General features: G+C 34.0%; 2 protein-coding genes across 4 annotated transcripts; both read right to left on the bottom strand.

Moving 5' to 3' along the window:
• Positions 1-1,849: 1,849 nt before the first annotated feature.
• On the bottom strand, positions 1,850-5,239 carry LOC114163980 (putative RING-H2 finger protein ATL21A). Of its 2 annotated transcripts, XM_028048402.2 has the most exons (3): positions 4,458-5,239; positions 2,939-3,025; positions 1,850-2,493 (listed from the first exon to the last, which is right to left on the bottom strand). In XM_028048402.2, the coding sequence occupies exons 1-3, from the start codon at positions 5,146-5,148 to the stop codon at positions 2,048-2,050; spliced, it is 1,224 nt and encodes a 407-aa protein (XP_027904203.1). In that variant the 5' UTR covers positions 5,149-5,239; the 3' UTR covers positions 1,850-2,047. The 2 variants fall into 2 exon arrangements, with proteins under 2 accessions (XP_027904203.1, XP_027904204.1); XM_028048403.2 differs by lacking the exon at positions 2,939-3,025 and having other exon boundaries at positions 4,458-5,214.
• A 538-nt stretch (positions 5,240-5,777) lies between these two features.
• On the bottom strand, positions 5,778-18,031 carry GLT1 (NADH-dependent glutamate synthase 1). 2 transcript variants are annotated; one of them, XM_028047223.2, is made up of 22 exons: positions 17,458-18,031; positions 17,262-17,381; positions 15,465-15,569; positions 14,978-15,130; positions 14,716-14,816; positions 14,531-14,627; positions 13,962-14,071; positions 13,557-13,660; positions 13,308-13,487; positions 12,874-13,217; positions 12,720-12,790; positions 12,162-12,631; positions 11,207-12,076; positions 10,847-11,001; positions 10,484-10,645; positions 8,785-10,386; positions 8,308-8,514; positions 7,946-8,214; positions 7,417-7,722; positions 7,018-7,285; positions 6,584-6,841; positions 5,778-6,332 (listed from the first exon to the last, which is right to left on the bottom strand). In XM_028047223.2, exons 1-22 carry the CDS (start codon positions 17,794-17,796, stop codon positions 6,051-6,053), a joined length of 6,573 nt encoding a protein of 2,190 aa, XP_027903024.1. In that variant the 5' UTR covers positions 17,797-18,031; the 3' UTR covers positions 5,778-6,050. The 2 variants fall into 2 exon arrangements, with proteins under 2 accessions (XP_027903024.1, XP_027903026.1); XM_028047225.2 differs by lacking the exons at positions 14,716-14,816; positions 14,978-15,130; positions 15,465-15,569; positions 17,262-17,381; positions 17,458-18,031 and adding an exon at positions 14,406-14,467 and having other exon boundaries at positions 14,553-14,607.
• Positions 18,032-21,711: the final 3,680 nt, after the last annotated feature.

Below are 21,711 nucleotides of genomic sequence, written 5' to 3'. Positions count from 1 at the left end.
GTGAATCAAAATTAAAATCAGATTTATTAAATATTATTAAAACAAAAAATTATAAATTATTATTATTATTATAAAAATAATAATATTTTATTAATTATATACTTTATTATTAAATAACGATAAATTGTAAGCCCACATTATCTGTAATTTTAAATAAGTTCAAAATGGTATTAAGCAAACTATCGTTATTTATTTCTTACATTTAATCAAACTATCAGTATTTATTTCTTAAAAAAAGTGTTTTCTTGCCAAAATATCTATTATTTAACATCAATAATGAAAAAAAAAGATATTATCACCTTTTACAACTAAATATAGGTGAATCTTTCTACTATTTATGAGATAACACAAAACTAAATTATCCCGTGGCAAAGCTTGTTGGGACAGGCGGGTGGGTCTTGGTTTCCTAAAAAATTTTAAATTTTTTACTTTATACGTAATATATTAGAAATTAATGATAATTAAATAAAATATTTTTTATTTTTTCTATAAAATATAATAGTTAGTGTTAATAATAAATAATAAGATTTATTAATATATTTTTTATTTTACATTCATCAATTTTTTAAGAGAACAAAATTTATTATTTTTTTCTCATGTTTTATCTATTTTCTTCTTTTTTTTAAGAAAAAAGAAAGGTAACTATTTATTGTTTCACTTGATAATAAAATATCAATTTAATAATTTATTTTATAAGTCTATTGTATATTATTTTTTATTTTATGAATAATGAAGAAAAAATATTATATTATGTGTTTTTTTTATAATCAGATTTTAATTGTGATACGATTATCATTGATTTTTTCTTTTAGACGAAAATATTCTACTTGATTGATCTTGATTGATTATTTGATTTATCTTATTTTAATTGTCATTGTTTCTACATGTACAACACAAAGATCATATTTTCCAACGAATTAAAATAAGATTGTGGAATAAAATAGAAGATGAATTTTTTGTCGATAATATGATTATTTACATTAAAAAATAAATAGTTAAAAATTTTAGTCTAATTTAATTATGAATGAGTTCAAGAAACGAAATACAATATTTTAAATATGTGTGATTTCTTTTATAATTTTATTATATTTTAAATATGTGTGATTTTTTTTATAATTTTATTATATCAAATGATGTATTCATTTCCCAAAAATATTTTGATAAAAATCGCCACTAAAATTATCTAAATACACAGTAATTACGTGATTATTTTTAAGCTTATTTTTTCTTTAAGATTCAAATAACGGTTAAAATATACCATCAATGTTAGCCCAATATTTCTCTTTCTAAATAAAAATTACATCAAATAATTCATTTGGAGATTGCAAAAGATTGACATTTAAGATTTAATGTGCATTTAGTACTACATTTAGAATTATCATGCATGGATTTTGTCCTTAACAAATGAAACTTTGAGATGTTTAGAAGCCAATTTCAAATCCCAGCAAAAAGAACGAGTTCAAACTGAAACTGCTGTATGATTTGTCCCTCAGAAACAACACTAAAAAGTAAAAAAAAAAAAATGAAATGCACCTTCATAAGATTATCATTAATTTCTATTCAAAGTATGTTCTTTTTTTCCTTTCTCATATTTGCTATTCTATCCACTAAAAAACACACCTTCATAAGATTATCATCGATCTTATCTCCAAATTCACCAAAATTGTAAAGTATTAAGGTGTGTGTATAAACGAAATAGCAAAGTTTTATAACTATTATTCATTAAGGAACGAAAAGAAAAATGAGATCCGCCGTGTTATCCTATAACTAGTATCAAACACTAATTCCATTGCAGACCAGAAAGGATTCTCTGAAGTTCTGCATCAAAACAAAAACAATCGATGCCATATTTTAAGAAAATTAACCTAACATATATTTGATTGATTGTGGACAGCAAAAACAATTTCATTAAAAGTTGTGGTGTATTTTCACACTATGGTTCCAGGCATAAATAAAAGAAAGATGGATCATATTTGATGGCAAATTCATGATTGAAACAACACAGATATATAGAAGATTTGTAAAAGGTGGAAGCATTACTGTACTATTATGGTGATGATCGAGCACGCGGTTGTGGAAACTTTCGGGGAGAAGTTCGGCAAATTGGGCACGAAGCGTTCAGTGGAAGCCATTCATCGATGCATTGTGCATGAAAGCAGTGTCCGCATTCAGGTATGCTTTTCACTGTCTCTTTTGGCATGTACTCTGACAGACATATTGAGCACGTTTTCTCACTCTTCTTCGGTAACCGTCTGTTCTCACCTATGACTATTTTTGGGTACGATTCGATTGTGGGTCTGTCCAGGCCCGACACTGATGTGGGCCTTGAGCCCGCTAGAGCCTCAAAATCTGCCACAGTTTCGTGAGCCCAAGGTCCATCATGATTCCTCATTTTGAGCCAGCTGCAGATGCAACTCAATACTCCAAAGGAGCATAACATTGCTGGTACCCCTATGCATATGGCTATGGCGTAACGGGCACCACGAGAAATCCCTGCATTCTTAAAATTAATGCTTAATTCTTCCACAACGTATTTCTATGGCTAAAAGCAAATCCACCCAGTTGTTGCAGTTTCTAATTTCCCAAGTCTGAATAGTACATTAGTTCATAAAATTTATCTATGAAATATGACATCAAATCACTTATGCAAACCTGTTTCCTCTAAAATATTTTGTTATATAAAGGAACTATTTATAGAGAAAATACTTTAGATACTAATACATTTCAAAGAATCAAATTAAATATATACATTGGCAATTGTATTTATGCGTGATTATAAAACCTACAAAAGTAAAATCACATGTGACTTCTGACTTTAATGTTCTAATAAATACGATCAGCTGTATAAAAATGACTTGGTATGTAGTTAATAAATGTTACAAACGGAAGATATAAGAAGTTAGAAAATTAATTTATCTTAATATAAAGACTTAAATACCTTTTTTATCCTTATTGTTGCGGATGGTTCTCATTTTGACAGAATGTTTAAAATGATCATTGTACATGTACATACAAATCGTGCCACCTGTACAATGTTCCGTTAATGATTTAAACGACGTTACAGAAAATGACCAAATAAAACATGAATTGCGAGAATGAGGACCATTTTAAACATTCTGTCAAAATGAGGACCATCCGCAACAAACACTACGAAAATAAGGACCAAAAAGGTATTTAAGCCTAATATAAAATATTGTCGTCGTAAAAAATTTAATATTTTATAGATTAAATACTTCATTAATAAATATTAATAAAATACTTTAAAATACATCTAAATTAAAGTATTAATACATCTCGTCAAACTGTCAAAATATATTGGAATCTGCTAACCAACTCATTACACAATGGATATAGGTTGGATTAGGTTAAATGTTTTTTACAAATCTCAATATGAATTAACTTTTGACCCGGTCCACCTAAAATCTAACTCATCCGGATTAAATCCGTGATGAGCCGGTTGGCACCAACTCACAAATTAAGTTGTTTTTTTAGTCAATATATTAGTAATTTATATATTTATAATTTTTATTTGTATTTGAAGTTTAACATCCTTTTAAATTATATTTAAATTTTATTGAAATTTATTTAGATTGTAATCATAATTATAATTTAATTTTTTTAAAACAAAAAAAAAATTATATTTTTTTAATTAAGTAAATCAATAAACCAATCTATTTAACCACCAATCCACATTGAACCGAATTTTAAATTTTTTAATTAGTAATAAGTGAAGTGAGTTGGGTTAACTTATTAAAATAGGCAAAACCTTGTTTGGTCGGGTTACCCGATGACAATTCTACATATATAATATCTTTTCATTTTATCTAACTTATTTTTCTTTAGCCAGAAGCTTTGAACTCTTTCTTCGTTTGTTATGTATTTTTACTTTATAAGCTTATTTTTAGTGCGTCATATACGTTTGCTTCATACAAAATTACTATAATATAGAATATATTTAGTGTAAAAATTCATATTATTTTCAGCATTTCAACATTTAAATATATGCTTTAGATTTTTTCTAAAATACAAATATACTTTTTAGGCATTTATTAGTATTAATACTAGATAAAAAAATTACACAAACAACTTTCTTAAAACAATATTAATTATAAGATCAATTAAAATTCTTTTAATTATAAATTCGATATTAAAATTGTTGTCTTTTGAAAATTTTTAATGTCTCATTATTACTAACAAAATCTAAATAATATAAAAAACTATTTAAGAAATTTAAATATTTTCACTTGCATAAAACACGTTTTACCCAAATTTAGTTTTTGATTTTATGTAACATGAAATAGCATTTTTTTTATAGTAATTTTCTATTTTATTTTATTTTTTTATATTTTAAAATGACTTAAAAATGTCATTTCATGTTATAAAAAAATTCGTAAAGATTTAATTTTCAAAATATCTTTACCGAAACTTTCCAGCTAGGCAGTGGGGGCGGGATCTACCTTTCGAAGGAAAACCAAAGCAATCAAGCTCAAAAGTGTCGTCACTCCTGAAGCCGCACCGGCCACCGTGGGACTCGCACCTCCCGCACGCCGGCGATTCCCACGTGAGACGCAGATCCTCGCCGAGTTCCGACGATGTGACTTGATCGTAAAACGGTGACTGCACAGGCACCTTCACCGTGGCCACTAAATCACAGACGGAAGACAAGTGGCTAACCACAGTCGTAGAAGGCGTGGCGAAAACGGCGTACTTGGGAGGATCGCTGAGGCAACCTATGGGACGGTATCGACGAACGAGGTTCGGCAAATTGACGGAGCAGTTGAAGAAGGTGAACTGCTGGTGGTAAACGGCGCGGAAGGGAGAGGCGGAGAGATTGAGAGAGAGGAGGCGTTTGGGGAGGCAGTTGCCGGGATCGTTGACCCACAGTTGCTGAGCGGCGTAGTTTATCGTTTGGATTTTGAGTGGGTCCCAATTTGGTAGGTTGAGGAGTGTTTGGGGGTTCTGGTTGCAGGAGACTATGAAGCCTGGGTATCCGCATGCTTCTGCGTGTTTTCCTTCTATGCGGAAGGGGAATCGGATCACTGGCTCACCACTCTGGCAAACGCTGTCTGAACATGTTTCTATGTTTGCCAGTACTAGTGGAGGGTTCAAGAGGATGAAGAGCGTGAGTATGGGATTGGGGATTTTCATGTTTGGGAAAGTGCTTAGTGTTGACTTCAGGTTTCGATGAAATATCTCAGATGATATTTATATTTTTATATATATTTAATATTATATATTATATACCAATAAAACCTGTCCTACTTTGCTTCTATTGGGTACCCAAACAATCAGTGCAGATAACGTACTGGGGATGGGTTTTACTGTGTGTCATCACGCTTGTCAATTGAATTATTGATTGCTTGAAGAAGCATAAACATAGAAGAGAAGCAATTGAAAGCACCACGTGGGACCTAAGCTACATTGTCGTTATGGTCTCGGGTGTTCTCCATTTTATAAATCTTTAGGGATTTCTGGATAGGCTTTTCAGTTTAATTAATGTTCATCTTTCATAATTTTAACAACTCATTTTTCAATTTTATATTTTAGTTTATTTTATCAGTTTATTCCACTTTCAGGGTTTTAGCAATGGCAATTTCCAAACGAATTGGTTCAATTTAATTAGTTTTGATATTTTTTATCATTATGAAATCTTTAAAGAAATCTTCTTGTCTCTTATTAGTTTGAGAATTTTTATCCGCGAATAACATTGCAATCAGCATTAGATGAGAAGCAGACCTCGCATATTCAAGAACTCTACGCATTCAAAGCAATTAAAATTGGAAACAATAACGGGAATCATTAATTAACAAACTGTACATTTCATTCTACACGATGCAACATTTAACTAAGAACTCATTTTTCCGGAAGGTAGCCTCTGCTATGCATAAAAGAGACACTTCTAATTTTGTAGGCACTAACTTAAATCGCTTCTTTATTTATTAGATGAGACAGCAGCTAAATAAAAATATGGGGCAGAACCGAACCGAACCTCGGAGCCATCTTGTATTATTCAATTAGAAATGTGAGAAACTAAAAACAAGAGAAGGTTATCACTGTGTATTTGCCACAGCAATGGTGCCCTTCTTGGTTAGGTCCTGCTTGTGCTTCGTAAGTTCGTCTGGATTCCCAGCTATATTGTGGTCATTTGTTAGGTATCTGTCAACTTGTGCTGCAGCTTGTCGCCCCTCTGAAATTGCCCATACTACCAGGGACTGACCACGTCGACAATCTCCAGCTGCAAACACCCCTCTAACACTCGTTGAGAACCGACCGTACTCTGCCTTGAAGTTTGACCGGTTGTCTCGCTCCATATCCAACTTCTCTGCGATTGTCTGCCATACCCAGAGCACAAAAATCCGTGATTACCAACTTTATAATGCACATTACTTGTAAGAGGGCATGTAACATTCCAGGTTAAAATCACAATATATCAAATATGTTTAGAAACTCTAATAAAATGAAATGATGAAATTAATGATATATATTCGCCTTTTAAAACCAAATTTTTTCAGTTTTTTTATAATATCAAGTCTATCTTTTCGGTGAGGTATTATGACGAGATGAAGCTATTATGAATACTCACAGGTTCAGGGCCAAGGAACCCCATGGCCAGCAAAACTAGGTCAGCCTCAATAATCTCCTCAGTGCCCTCAATTTCCTTAAATTGAAACCTCCCAGTGGCATCCTTCTCCCAGCGAACATGTACAATTTCAAGTCCCTTCACTACTCCATTTTCATCTCCCACAAACCGCTTAGTCAATACCTCATAAGATCTTGGATCTTTGCCAAATTTTGCTGCACCTTCTTGGTGTCCATAGTCTACTCGGTATATACGAGGCCACTGTATTCCAGAAACACTTGTTAAAAAAAGTCATGTGCACATTTAAAGGAGTCCTTTAACTTTAAAAGGCTAATTTTAGTTAATGGTCCGAGTAATGTCAAGGGATACGTCGAATTTAAATATTGACAAAATGGGCTGCAAGAATAAACAAAACTTGAATTTCACATGGATCTAACCTGTGGCCAAGGGTTGCCTGGGGCCCTAGTTTGTGGTGGCTGAGGGAGAAGTTCCAGATTTACAATGCTACTACACCCATGCCGAATTGATGTCCCTATGCAATCCGTGCCCGTGTCACCCCCACCAATGACCACAACTTTCTTTCCCTTGGCAGAAATGAAGTTTCCATCCTGGAGATTGCTATCAAGCAAGCTTTTCGTGTTTGCATGCAGAAACTCCATAGCAAAATGAATACCGGACAACTCCCGCCCGGGTACTGGGAGATCCCTGCATTGAACGTAAAACTCCCATCTCTTAACAACAACGACTTTTTTTTTTTTTTAATATACATCCATTCCAAGCAAAATTGAACTCAAACTACAAACAATGATAATATGGACTCCTGCGTTCTGTCTCACCTTGGTTTTGTGGCTCCTACAGCCAAGACAATAGCATCATTTTCCTCTTGAAGCCTGTCAAGAGAGTATGAAGGATCATGCCCGACACTAGCATTCACGACAAAGTTAATCCCCTCCTCTGCCATAAGGTTAACCCGCCGTTGAACTATATTCTCTTTGTCAGCTTTCATGTTGGGAACCCCGTACATCATAAGCCCTCCAATCCTATCAGCTCTTTCATAAATTGTTACTATATGGCCCATTTTATTCAGTTGATCAGCAGCTGCCAGGCCAGATGGTCCGCTTCCAACAATGGCCACTCTTTTCCTGTATGAATTAAGATATTTACTAATGGAACTATTACCTTGGCGATAATTGCAATAAACCTTTAATAATAATAACTACAACAAAGCCAAACATTTTAATAACTGAAAGTTACAACGCACCATGTAGGGGGATTGTACATTTAGACCTATCTGATTGAAATGAAACATCAGAAATAACGGAAATAAAACTGAGGAGATGTCAATTAGGACGAAAAAGTGTATACCCAGTTCTATTCGCTGGAGGTCGTGGCACCATCCAACCCTCCTCGAAAGCTTTGTCTATAATGGCACATTCTATGCTTTTAATGGATACTGGATTCTCAATAATGCCAAGGACACAAGAACCTTCACAAGGTGCTGGGCATACCCTACCAGTAAACTCTGGAAAGTTATTTGTCTCAAGAAGCCTCTCCAATGCTTCGCGCCACCTGTTTTGGTATACTAACTCATTAAATTCTGGTATTTTATTTCCAAGAGGACACCCAGAGTTTTCCTGCAAGTTTATTTGAGTATCTTCAGTTTAAATGATGAAAGTTTAAATTGGAAGTCACAAAAGAAAGAAGTTCATGGAAGTGGCAATGCACACCTGATGACAGAAAGGAGTACCACAGTCCATGCAACGGGCAGATTGGGTATTCAAAAGTGGACCAGGTTGTGTTTCCTTCATCACTTCCTTCCAATCATTCAATCGAACATTGGGATCCCTGTACTGAACACCTTCCCTCTCATAAGCAACAAAACCTCTATGTTTGACAGCATCAATTACTTGACTAGGTCTCTTGGAAGATTCAGCCTGTTTAATCGTCAGGACATATTAGAAGACATCAGCCAACTAAAAATATAAATGAGTATTCAAGTATCAAACAGTTTTAAATTATATGAAATTTTGTAGAAATGATTTATTCCATATGATAAATTTTCTTCGCGAGGTGGACGAACAAAATTTAACAACCATATAAAGTTATTATAAAAGATTTAATTTTGTTAAAAATGTAAGTATATCAAGAATTACATTTGGTGTAAGTGGATACCATCTTAAGAAAAAATAAGAAGTTAATATTACCTCACTAGGCTTCCCATTCGATGATGCAGTAGCCAGTTTCTTGAGCTCTTTAAAAGCATCTTTCTCCGCCAATTTCATTTCACCTTGCTCCTCTCCATGTTTAGAAGCAGACTCTGCTGCATCTTCAGAGGCTTCCTTCAATTTCATACTTGCCAAAACTCGTTTATACTCCTTGGGGAAAACCTTGATAAATTTTGGAAGAAGACTACCAAAGTCAGCAAGCACTTCCTTGGCAAGCACACTATTTGTGTGGCGCTGATGTTGTTGGATCAACATTTTTAGAGTAGCGATATCATCTTCCTCCTCAATCTTATCCAGATCTACAAGCTCATGGTTGCACCGAGATAGAAATTCTCCATCCATATCAAGAACATAAGCAATCCCACCGCTCATACCTGCAGCAAAATTTCTGCCTGTGTTTCCAAGCACAACAACTATCCCACCAGTCATGTACTCACATCCATGATCACCAACACCTTCCACTACTGCCTTAACACCAGAATTACGCACACAAAATCTTTCAGCTGCCATACCATTGAAATATGCCTCACCAGATGTGGCCCCATACAGAGCCACGTTACCAATTACAATATTCTGCTTAGGGTCAAAGGTACTCACCTTTGAAGGATAAACTACAATCTTGCCACCAGACAACCCTTTACCAACATAGTCATTGCCATCACCTTCAAGTTCCAAAGTGATGCCAGGACAGAGGAATGCACCAAAGCTTTGGCCTGCACTGCCCTCAAATTTGATGTGAATAGTGTCTGTTGGAAGACCATTTAAGTGGTACCTTTTAGTAACCTCATGGCTTAGCATAGTTCCCACCGCACGGTTTACATTAAGGATTGGACTTTCAATGTATACTTGTAGACCCTTTTGCAAAGCAGCATCGGACAGAGCTATAAGCTTATTATCCAACGCCATGTCCAAACCATGATCTTGTTTTTGAACACAGTATTGAGCAGCTTCTGGTCGCAGTTCAGCTGCAGGTCTAAGCAATAAAGAGAGGTCAATGTTCTCTAGTTTCTCATTGCTTTTGATCACTTCTTGATCAACTTCGAGCATGTCTGAACGACCAATCATCTCGTTGACAGTACGAAACCCAAGCTGGGACATAATTTCTCGCATTTCCTCTGCTATCATGAAAAAAAAGTTAATGACGTGCTCGGGTTCTCCAGCAAACTTCTCTCTAAGTACTGGATCTTGCGTAGCAATGCCAACAGGGCAGGTATTCTTGTGACACTTGCGCATCATTATGCAGCCAAGAGTTATGAGTGGAGCTGTGCTGAAACCAAATTCTTCTGCACCAAGAAGACTGGCTATGGCCACATCTCTTCCTGTTTTAAGTTGCCCGTCAGTTTGGAGAACGGTGCGACCTCGAAGGTCATTAGCCACCAAAGTTTGATGGGTCTCAGCCAGGCCAAGTTCCCAAGGGAGACCAGCATTCTTTATGCCAGTCCATCTGGATGCTCCTGTACCTCCATCATGGCCAGAGATCAAGACATGATCAGCATGGCCTTTAACAACTCCACTGGCAACTACACCAACTCCAGCTTCAGATACCAACTTCACACTAATTCGAGCAGCAGGGTTCGCATTCTACATATAAACAAAAAGGGATTTGAGGATGAACACCCAAGACAACGAAATTCAACCAAAAGCATTTAATGTAAAAGGATCGAAGCCAGATATGAACCTTTAGATCATGAATTAATTGGGCAAGATCTTCAATGGAGTAAATATCATGATGAGGAGGTGGACTGATAAGTCCTACACCGGGAGTTGAATTCCTTGTGACAGCAATGTCTCCTATAACCTTGTGGCCAGGAAGTTCACCACCTTCACCTGGTTTTGCTCCCTGAGGAAAACATAAGTTAAAATTGTACAATTCTAGTATTCTACATTCAATAACAAAATTCAAATTTCCCGAAGGTCAAGTGAAGTAATCAAATATACGCAGGACAACACTCAGATATTAGAGACCACCTGATGATTTTCTTTATAGTATCAGGAAAATAAAAAGAACATGAAATCCAAATGTGATATTTTTGACAGTTACCTGGGCCATCTTTATCTGCAATTCATCCGCATTTGTAAGATAGTAACTTGTAACTCCAAATCTCCCACTAGCAACCTGCTTAATAGCACTCCTTTTGGGGTTCTTTGAGCCATCAGAAAGAGGCTCCATACGAGATGGCTGCTCACCTCCCTCACCTTTGGAAAAAGTTAACAAATAATCATTTCATAAGAATAAGATCATTTAGGGGATTGATCTAGAAAAAATAAACCACGAGAAAACAGATGTTTTTCACGTACAAATTGTCCCAAAAAGCATTTCGATAAACACACACACCCTCGAAAAAAACTTGACAGTTTTTTCCTGTAACAACATAAAGCCATATTTTCTTTAAAAGCAAACCTGTGTTGGATTTTCCTCCCATCTTATTCATAGCAGTTGCCAATGCCGTGTGTGCCTCCAGTGATATTGATCCATAACTCATAGCCCCAGTGCAAAACCGCTTAACAATCTCACTGGCAGGTTCTACTTCGTCAAGGGGAACTTTTACTGCTGCCTCTTTAAATTTCAGAAGTCCCCGCAAATTGCAAGCTTTATTTAATTCGTGAATAAGCTTAGAGTACTGTTTATAGGCATCTATGCTGTTAGTTCTCGCAGCCTCTTGAAGCTTTGAAATGGCAAGTGGATCATTCAGATGAATTTCGCCGCCTTTTCTCCAGTGATAATCCCCAGGGTTTGGCAATGCAGTTGCTTCAGCACTTCCTGGAGAGAAAACTCGAGAAGGAAAGGCTAACTCGTGCAATTGAAGAGCATCACGAGCAAGCATCTCAAATGTTGCGCCCTCGACTCGACTTGGGGTTCCAGCAAAGCACCTGTCAATCACTTCTGATGAAAGACCCAGAGCTTCAAAAATCTGAGCACCTTTGTAAGAGGCCAAAGTAGATATTCCCATCTTCGCAAGCACTTTCATCATTCCATAGTTGCTTGCTTTGAAGTACTTTTTAACCAGCTCATCTTTTGAGTAGAATTCCCCACTTGATTTTGGTGGGATCTTTCCATCAACCTGTAATCGCCAAATTGCCTCCACAGCCAAATATGGGCATATAGCATCAGCACCGAAGCCAACAAGTGTACAGAAATGGTGCACTTCTCGTGGCTCGGCAGATTCTATTATTAATGCAACTCTAGTACGCTCAAGTGTTTTCACTAGATGTTGATGAACAGCACCAACAGCCAGTAGGGAGCTCACGGCAACACGATTCCTTGAGAAGTCTACAAGATGCAATATGAGATACAAATCGATCAGAAGGAAGCGCAGTGCATATAGTATATACACAATTCAAGTATAATATAATACCTCTATCAGACAGCACAAGGGTAGTGTAGCCATCACCAATTGCATCATGTGCTTCTGCACATATCCTGTCCAAGGCTTCCTCCAACCCTTTCTTACCACGACTCTTCGAGTATGTTATATCTATAACTTTGCTCTGCCATCCCCTATGATTCATTTTTTTAATGGCTTCCATTTCTTCAACGGATAAAAGGGGGCCTTTTAGGGAAAGACGGTGGCATTGTGCCTCGGTGATTTCTGTCAAGTCACCTTCTGGACCAACCATACATTCCATTGAAGTGACTATTTTCTCTCGAATAGGATCAATAGGTGGGTTTGTCACTTGGGCAAACATTTGCTTGAAATATTCAAAAGTGAGTTTTTCTCTATTCGACATTACTGCTAACGGAGTATCATTTCCCATTGACCCAAGGGCTTCCGTACCATCTTTTGCCATGGGAAGTAATAACATTTCCAAGGATTCAACAGTATATCTGTTTGAATAAAGCAGACTATATAAACATATCCTCTGAAAATACAACAGATAAAGTAAAGAATATATTCAGGGTGGATATTACATACCCAAAAGCTTTTAGTGGAGCCAATAAACCATGAACCCCCATATTTTCCATATCCACATCATCTCCGTATGCCTGTAACTCGTGGAAAATGTATCAGTGAGAATTCCCAACTACAAATTCAAGCAAAGTTCGCACGGATTTTTATTTATACTTACCGGCACAACTCCTGCTATTGTTGGCGGCTCTCTTTCAGATTGCTGAACAGAATCAACTATGTCTTTTAGTTCTACCTTCTGCTTTTTGAGCCATTCCCCATATGGCCTTGCTAATGAATACTGTTCTTTTAAGGCATCGTCATTTACAACAATATGCTTTTCAAAATCCACCAGAAGCATCATGCCCGGATTTAGTCTTCCTTTTCTACACACGTCTTCAAGAGGAATGTCTACAACCCCAACTTCACTAGCCATTACAACACGTCCGCTGTGGGTGACATAAAAGCGGCCTGGTCGAAGCCCATTCCTGTCCAAGGTTGCTCCAAGATAGTGGCCATCAGTAACTGCAATAATATAAGTCAATACCAAATTAAGAATCCATAAACAAAGGCGTGTTACAGAAAAGCAGATAATAATCAGTCCAGTAATTTTACATGCTATAAGAGCTGGCCCATCCCATGGCTCCATTAGAGCCGAGAAGTATTCATAAAATGCTTTACGCTGAGGATCCATGTTCTTGTCATTTTGCCATGCTTCAGGAATCATCATCATAACAGCTTCAGGAAGACTTTTTCCAGACTGAATCAAAAACTCAAGGACGCCATCAAAAGCTCCTGCAGAAGAAAAACAATATTAGTATATTATGAACATACATTTGGCAAACAAAAATAAATTCAGATAACCTGAATCAGATGAATTTGCATCCACAATAGGCAAAAGCTTCTTTAATTCATTCTCCGACAGACCAAGCTCCTTGCACTTCAGTAGGCCTTCACGTGCCTTCATCCTATAAAAAAATCATTTATTAGGTGACATAGTCCTTCACAGCAAATGCAACGAGTAGTATCCAACACAAAGCTGTTACTCCTAGTTCAAAATCAACTAGCATCAAACTTGAAAACTTGACTGGAACGTGGTAGCGATTGCATAAAAAAATTAAGAAAAATAATAGCGAATTAACTCTTCAATTCATCCATGTCAACAGCACCGGGATATTTCTTATACAACAATTTAAATTTGCAGTGCAGTATCATATTCATTCTTCTAGTTCTTAAACTACGGTATAACCATACTTATTCCAGACATACCAGTTTACATTCCCTCTAAGAGTGTTGATTTCCCCATTGTGCCCCAATACACGCATAGGTTGAGCACGATCCCAACTCGGAAAAGTATTCGTAGAGAATCGTGAATGTACCTGCACATCATGTATGCCAAGTTGTCAGTATTTATGGCTATAACTGTTGCAGAAAATCAACAACATAAACGAATATTTTTCCGAAGGACACCAATATAAATATGCTGAATTTCCAATAGAAATTCCAGAAATCCTATTCCATTTTTCACCAAAATGATTTTTCCCCTCCACCGATATGATGAAATTGTCTTCCAGGCCAAGTAAACAGAGAACATCAGCAGAAATTTCTGTAAACAGGATTATCCTCATAATGAGCTGTCTTACCAACTCACCCATTGCATCCAAATTCAAACTTTAATCAAGGAAGCGGAAGAACTTAAGAGATCATTCAAACCTCAATGCCTCAGAAGTCATTCCCCAACCTTGCATCTCGTCAGTTACTGGTTGTTCCCCATGCTGTTTGTTGGAGTATATAGAGTTAGTGGAGAAAGAAGAGAAGTTAATGGATAATAGATTTACCAGGGCCATGTAGCTCGTAAACCTTTCATTGCCAAGGTCTGCAAAATAGTAATCCTTCAACTGAGCTGGTGTTAACTGACCTTTGTAAACAACAGTCCTGTAGGTAATGATATGAAGTTGCAAAATGATTAGACGTTAAGAGTAACTTTCTCAAAAACAAAAAACGCCACCTCTTGACAAAGTACCTTGATGAGAGAGAACAGATATAGAAATCTGTAATGCCATCATTATCGAGGTTTAATGCAGATGTTATAGCAACCATGGACAGCTTCCTTAATATATACATCTGCGTGGAAGGAACAAAATACCCATTTACCATGACAGAACAAATAAATAAGAACCTCATTTTTCCCTCTTAATCCAAGAATTTTGCTAGCATGTTATTACAAAGGTACTCAGGCTCAATTAAATCTTGGTTTTTAAAGTAAAAGTCATATCGAGAGGAACCTGTCTTTCCAAATCAACTTTTGACAGAGTACTTGGAGTAAGAAACACTTGTTCAATGACAGGTTCAGTTTCCTGGGCTGATTTGCCCAATTCCGAGTTATCAGTGGGAACAGAACGCCAACCAAGAACAGAATGACCCAGAGATTCGGCAACCTGACAACAAAGGCACAGAACATTTAAAAATAAATGCCACGAAGATAAAATAAATATGCAAGTTATCACGATGATTTTAATATTAGAACACAAATAATAAACACTACTGAAACAAACCCCATGTCAATGTCAATTACAACTTCAGCATAACATACCAAACGCTACGAATATACCTTTTGAAATATAGTTTTTCTCAAGCAAGCATGCATGAACTTAAACTTTAAACAAACAAAGAAATTTCAAATTAAGTTACACTTTGAAATGCAGTTTTTCTCAAGCAAGCATGCACGAAATTAAGTTTTAAACTAACAAAGAAATTTCAAATTTAAACTACCTTTTCAAATACAATTTTGCTCTTTTCTCTGCGACTGTCGGATGTAGGCAAGAAAAACATGCCAATTGCATATTTTCCGGGTGGTGGAAGCTCAAAATCCACAACCTGCAAACAGCAAACCTCTTAGAATCATCACCTCAAGAGACAACAAGTTAAAACTGCATCAAATTTCAGTAAATGAAAACCTATGCATATTTCCATTCATCATCATGCTCCGTGAAGAAGTTACAGACTGAAGAATCAGTCAACACCTCTATGGATACATTTAAGAACTAATTCATGTTTCATTATCCTTAATGCAGAACATCTTGTAGTGATTAATCTTATTCTCAAGTAAAAAGGTCCTAGAAAAGCACAATGAAAATCTGCATAGAGGATGAAGAAATTTGTTTTAAACGAAAAAAAATAAATTCTCAACACCTCTATGGATACATGTAAGAACTAATTCATGTTTAGTTATCCTTAATCCAGAACATCTTGTAGTGATTAATCTGATTCTCAAGTAAAAATGTCCTAGAAAAGCATAATGAAAATCTGCATACAGGATGAAGAAATTTGTTTCCATGATTTCAGAAGTTAAACCAAAAATAAATAAATACTTATGGAATTTGATTCACTTAATTGGTGTGTAAGATATGTATTAGACTGTATTTGAATAATATGAATTTAAACAATCGAGTCATTAAACAATGTTGTACCATCGGAAAATCGAATACGCACTAAAATCAAGATCAGTAGAATGTTCATATGTATATTAATATCATCTAACAATTTAGATTCACCCATATTTTTAAAATAATATCATGTGAAATATTAATAATTTTAAAAGGTTATTATAAGTAATTGGAGAAAAGGGACAGAAGGTGCTATATGCAGTTCTGTTTATTAAAGAAGTTAAAAAAGGAACAGAATATTGTTATATTTTGAAATTAGACTTTATATATGTAGTTAGTAGAGGTAATTTTTTATCTGCACTTAAAATACAATGTGGCGTAATTGACATATAGATACCCCACTTAATTCAACCATTTTTCCTATTCCTTTTCAATCATATATTTTAACTTTCACTTTATTTATTTTTTATTTCTCTCTTCTTTCCACTCCAATCCACCCCACAGATATGTTGAATAATCCACCCAAAAGTGATGTTGAATTTAGTATTTTTCAAATTTTAAAAGTCTACGAAATTCTCATGATAACTTTGAATCCAACTATATTTATTAGATTTGGTGTATTCAGTCCTACTTACGGAATAAATATTAACATAATTGCATAATAATAAAGAAATTCAACCGCCCGAAAGGAAAAGCACACTTTAACATATCAGAAAAGTTTCAAAAATAAATAAAAAAGATGAAAAGCGAATACAGCTGTCAGCCGGCGCCGAATCTTTGAAACGCATGACCAAAACACTTTATCCGAATATAAAACAATAAAAAGAGTTAGTTACATTCCAAATCAAAAAACAGTTACATCCCAAAAATAATAACTCTAATGTAAATTAATTGTAAATACTAACTTTGTGAAAAATATTCAGATTAACTTTTGATTTAATCATATATCTTTATTATTTAAAAAAAAAATTGTAAGACTCCTGAATTCTTTTAAATTATTATTATCTTAAAACATTGTTACAAACTGGCCAAAATATGATAAATCAAAATTGGATAATAAAACAAAAAAATTCTTTTTCGTAATAATATAAACTTTTATAAACAGTATATAATAAGTGGAATATGCTTAATCCAGCTAAGAAAAACACGAGTTCTCCATAAAAATTAAAATGAAATAAAATACCTCCTTGTAAAATTGGTGAGGTAAAGCAACCATGATCCCTGCCCCATCACCAGTATTGGCTTCGCAACCGCAAGCACCTCTGTGCGTCATGCGCACCAGCATCTCCAAAGAATCAGTCACCTAAACAAAATCACCCTGAATCAAAACAAAAACGCATATTCAAACTCACATGCAAACACGGAAAAGTCGCACTCACCGTCTTTCGGTTGCCTTCACCGGACAGTTCCGCCACAAATCCCACACCGCAGGAGTCCTTGTCCATGGCCGGATCGTACAGTCCGAGCGGTTTCTTCGGCACGGTGGACATCCCCGACCGAACAACGACCCTCAGCTTCGGCGTACGAAGTGGCCCCTCCGATTTCCAAACATGAAGCCGCTCGGAACCCAGCCATTTCCCGCTCGAACGCAACCGTGTTCCCAAAAACCTCGAGACTCTCACCGCACAGCGAGCGTTAAAGAGAGATTTCTGGGTTTCGCAAGGTATAGTTCTCACGGAAGGAACCTTAAGTGTGGAAAACGAGATAGATGAAGACATCTCTTGGTGAGATTGTGAATATTGTGAATATGTGAAAAGAAATGTTGAGAAGGCTTTGGTGTTTGATTGTTATATTACTTTTTGTAAGGTGAAATGTAACAGATCTGACATAAAAAAACGATGTTCCGGGGTTGTTATGGAAATGAAAGGAGCGAGAGGAGTGCGCCGCCGAGGTAAACGGTTGGTGTGAGATCAGTGAATGGCAGACAAATAAAGTGTTGAATTTATAGAGAGTGCGTGTTTGAAGGAGGGAGTGTGGTGTTTGTTTTTTTCATGGAATTTATCTAAAAAATAAAGGGGAAAGGAGCTCTCCCTGGGAACACAGATATTTATTTATTACTCTCACCCTTCAATAATTATTATTTTCAGTTTTCTTCCATGTAATCTTCAAATAGGCAAATATGTACAGTTCTTACTTATCATCATCTATATATAATTTAAATTCAAGAAAATACATGACAGAATTCTCTCATTTAACTTATATTTATATAGCAGTGTTGTAAAATTATCAACAAAGAAAATAGAAAATATGACTTTTGTGTTTCTTTTTATATTTTAATTTCGTTATTTCAAAAAATAATAATATCATTATTTTTTAAACTTTACATTTCCCTTTAATATTAATTAGTTTATATATATTTATTACAACATAAATCGAATAGAAATAAAAAGGAATGTTATAAATATATATTTATTATTATGTTAAAGAAACATTTTATTTACAAGGAAAGAGTCAATCTGCCTAGAAGAAAAGATGAAATAAATTAATGAAATAGAAAAGGGTAGACTTTCTCACTTTTTAACTTTTTAATTATATTTAAAGTTTAATTTTAATAATACCAAATATGTATGTAATGAAATTAGTTTTTATGCCTATCATTCTTCTACCACTACAATATTAACACCGATCTAAAAGGTTCTCAATAACTCAGACACTCCATTAGTTAAACTTCCTATACACATCATCAATGTAAATTTTGATCTAAAAATAATATTAATCAGGTGGAAGAGTGAACTATATTGATCTAAAACTTTTTATTGTATAATTTTTTTTTATGACTATCCTTCAATTTTTTTAAAAGTATTTTTATTGTATTCTATCTTGTGTTACATTTCCTTTTATTGGAAATAGTAGTTACTTTACAGAAACAAAATAAAAATCATATCCATTAATAGTAAACAAAAATATTTTTTATTAAATTAGTATCAACATAAAGTCACGACACAACATAAAGTATCAGAAATAAATATGCCCTTTCACAATCTTAAATCTGATTTTTTCTAAAATAATTCTATTAAATCATCTCTATAAAAAATAATTAAAAATTAAAAAAAATTGTAATATAATTAAATTATGAACAAACTATGAGATTATGCGGCATGCAACAACCGCATTTGATCGGTCCCAACTTCTAGTTAAACTACTAACATACTTTTTTTTAAGAATGAAGTAAAAGATTCCTTTTTGAAAAAAAAATGGGGAACAAAATAACTAACATTAACTATTGATAAAAAAATCAATTCTTACTAAACAAGTTAATATAGATATATGTTATTTTTAAAAATATATAAAAAAAATACATGTAATATATAATAAAGTATTTAAAAGATATAATTACTATGCAACTCTTCTAAACAAGAATAATACATATGCTTATATATTTAATAGAATTCGTGGAGACACGAGCATGTGTGTTGAATTTGCTTATAATAAAAATATAATTCAAAAATAGTATGATACTTAGTAAATGAAAAATTACTAAATTTGTTATTAATTTTTACAAAGCAACAGTTATATAACGAAAGCACTTGTAGTTTTTCATGAAAACAAGTTAGTGTTTTCATTAAAAAAAAAAAAAAAAAAAAAAAAAAAAAAACTTGATGAAACACGATTTAAAAATAATCTGTTATTAACTATGATAGACAGTTACATGTGCAGAAACATTACTATATAAAACAAAGTTGAAGATTTGAGAATCGTAATATTACATTAATTTGAACAGAAGTAGTAGTTATGACTAATAATCTAGCATCAGCATGACAAGTTGTTATGATTATTCTGCTTCATCCTGAAGCAGACGATGAACACTACCCTTCACCACCTTGAGTTGAAAACACTCTCTTCCATTATTGGTGGTCCCACCGTTTTCTTAATCAGTGACGCAACACCAATCAGAGGAAACATTGAACTGCACCTGGTTTGGTTTTACATGTGCTCTAGTCAAAGCAAAGAAAGAAAAGAAAATGAAAGACTATACTAATTTAAAACAAAATGTTGACGTCACTCGTTAATTTCCAGAATTCAGAAAACAGTGGACAACAGATTTATGCGGCATATCGAGGTTGCTGTTGCGTGTGTTCCTTTTCATTGTGAGTATCAAATTTGTTTTTGATGACTGTGTGATCCATGCGTCTGCAACTTGCAGAACTGCAGTTTTATATTTGTAAGAAGCATAGTGGCTATGGAGGGTGGCAAGGCCACACTCCACACACAGTCAACACCTTGCATTGGGCAAAACAAATTTCATGTTTTCCAAAACAGTTAATTTGGATAATGTTGCCTTGTAACTCTCAATTCTGCACTTCACCTGTGGCACAGTAAATTTAAATTTAATTGGTTCATGCATTGATCTTTCAGTAACTTTTTCCAACCATCAAAAGATATGACTGTTTTTGAAAAATCAGTTGTAGGTGAAAATTTGATGTAGAAAAGCAGTTAAAAGAAAGAAAGATAATGTTTTCTAGAAACAGAGTTTTGGGGGTTTAGGCCACATATATTCAATCCATATACAGGGTATGACCGTTTGATAAGTTGAGGAGCTAAGTGATTAACTTCCACCATTCGCTTTACACACACATGGTGGTGGTGCTCTTTCACTCATTCCAAAAGTCGCGTGCCAAACCCAACCCCACTTTCTCATCACACGAACACACATGTACCTTTCACAATTTTTTTTTATAGGATTTCTTCTACTACTGTGTTGTCATATCTATAAAAAAAAAAACTTCAACTTAAAATTACTGTTCCAATTTCCGATGCCATGCTCTTCCTGGTATACTTCAAATTCGTTCAAGGTTGTCTTTCTGGTATCACCAATTATTTCAATTTATTATAATTATAGTTTCAATAAATTTTTCAAATAAAGAAAAACATAATTATCTAATTAATTATTATGATAACCGTAGTTTCTTTTTTAATAATAAACATGTCACCGTAATATAGAAAGAGTTTTTTATTTGAGGACGGATTAGAAAAGAATGATGTAGTAATATGTTTAGGGAATAATTTACAAAATCAATTTTTAAACATAATTTAATGTAAAAAAATATTAAATTCATTTTATTTTTTCATTATTTAATTATTTGTTTTAATATATTAATAAAATATATTTATAAATATTTAATTCTTATATATTACATATCAATTTAAAAATATATAACAAAATGAACTTAAAAATAATTGGTTAAATTTAACTTTTTTCTTACAAGATTAATTATTGAATATTGAAATAATTTATTTTATAAAGTAGTAAAATGTAAATTATTTACTAATATTATTATGATATTGTTTATTATAATTATTTATTATATTATAATAGGAAAAACAGAAGTCTCTTATTATATTTATCTATATACAAAATTATTTGAATATATAATGGATATGTTCAATTTTTTCAACTTTGTACACAAACTTTTTTGAAGAAAGTTAGATCTGAAAATCTTCTCATTTTTTTCTGTTATTTAATATATTGAAAATCGAGCTTTCATTTTTTTCATCCCTCCTCCGATGTTTCTTTCATTGAAAATAAACAAACGGAAACTTTAAAAGTTTGTAATATGAAAATGTGATTTAATTAAGAAATAACAGTGTATTTTTATTCATCATAAGTATTGTAAACAACCAACAACCCTTTT

The sequence above is a fragment of the Vigna unguiculata genome, chromosome 9, assembly GCF_037176805.1.
Source record: "Vigna unguiculata cultivar grain cowpea cultivar isolate G323 ecotype 2 chromosome 9, ASM3717680v1, whole genome shotgun sequence".
Taxonomy (NCBI): domain Eukaryota; kingdom Viridiplantae; phylum Streptophyta; class Magnoliopsida; order Fabales; family Fabaceae; genus Vigna; species Vigna unguiculata.
The sequence above is the reverse complement of the archived record's forward strand: the minus strand, read 5'-3'. Positions and strand labels throughout refer to the sequence as shown.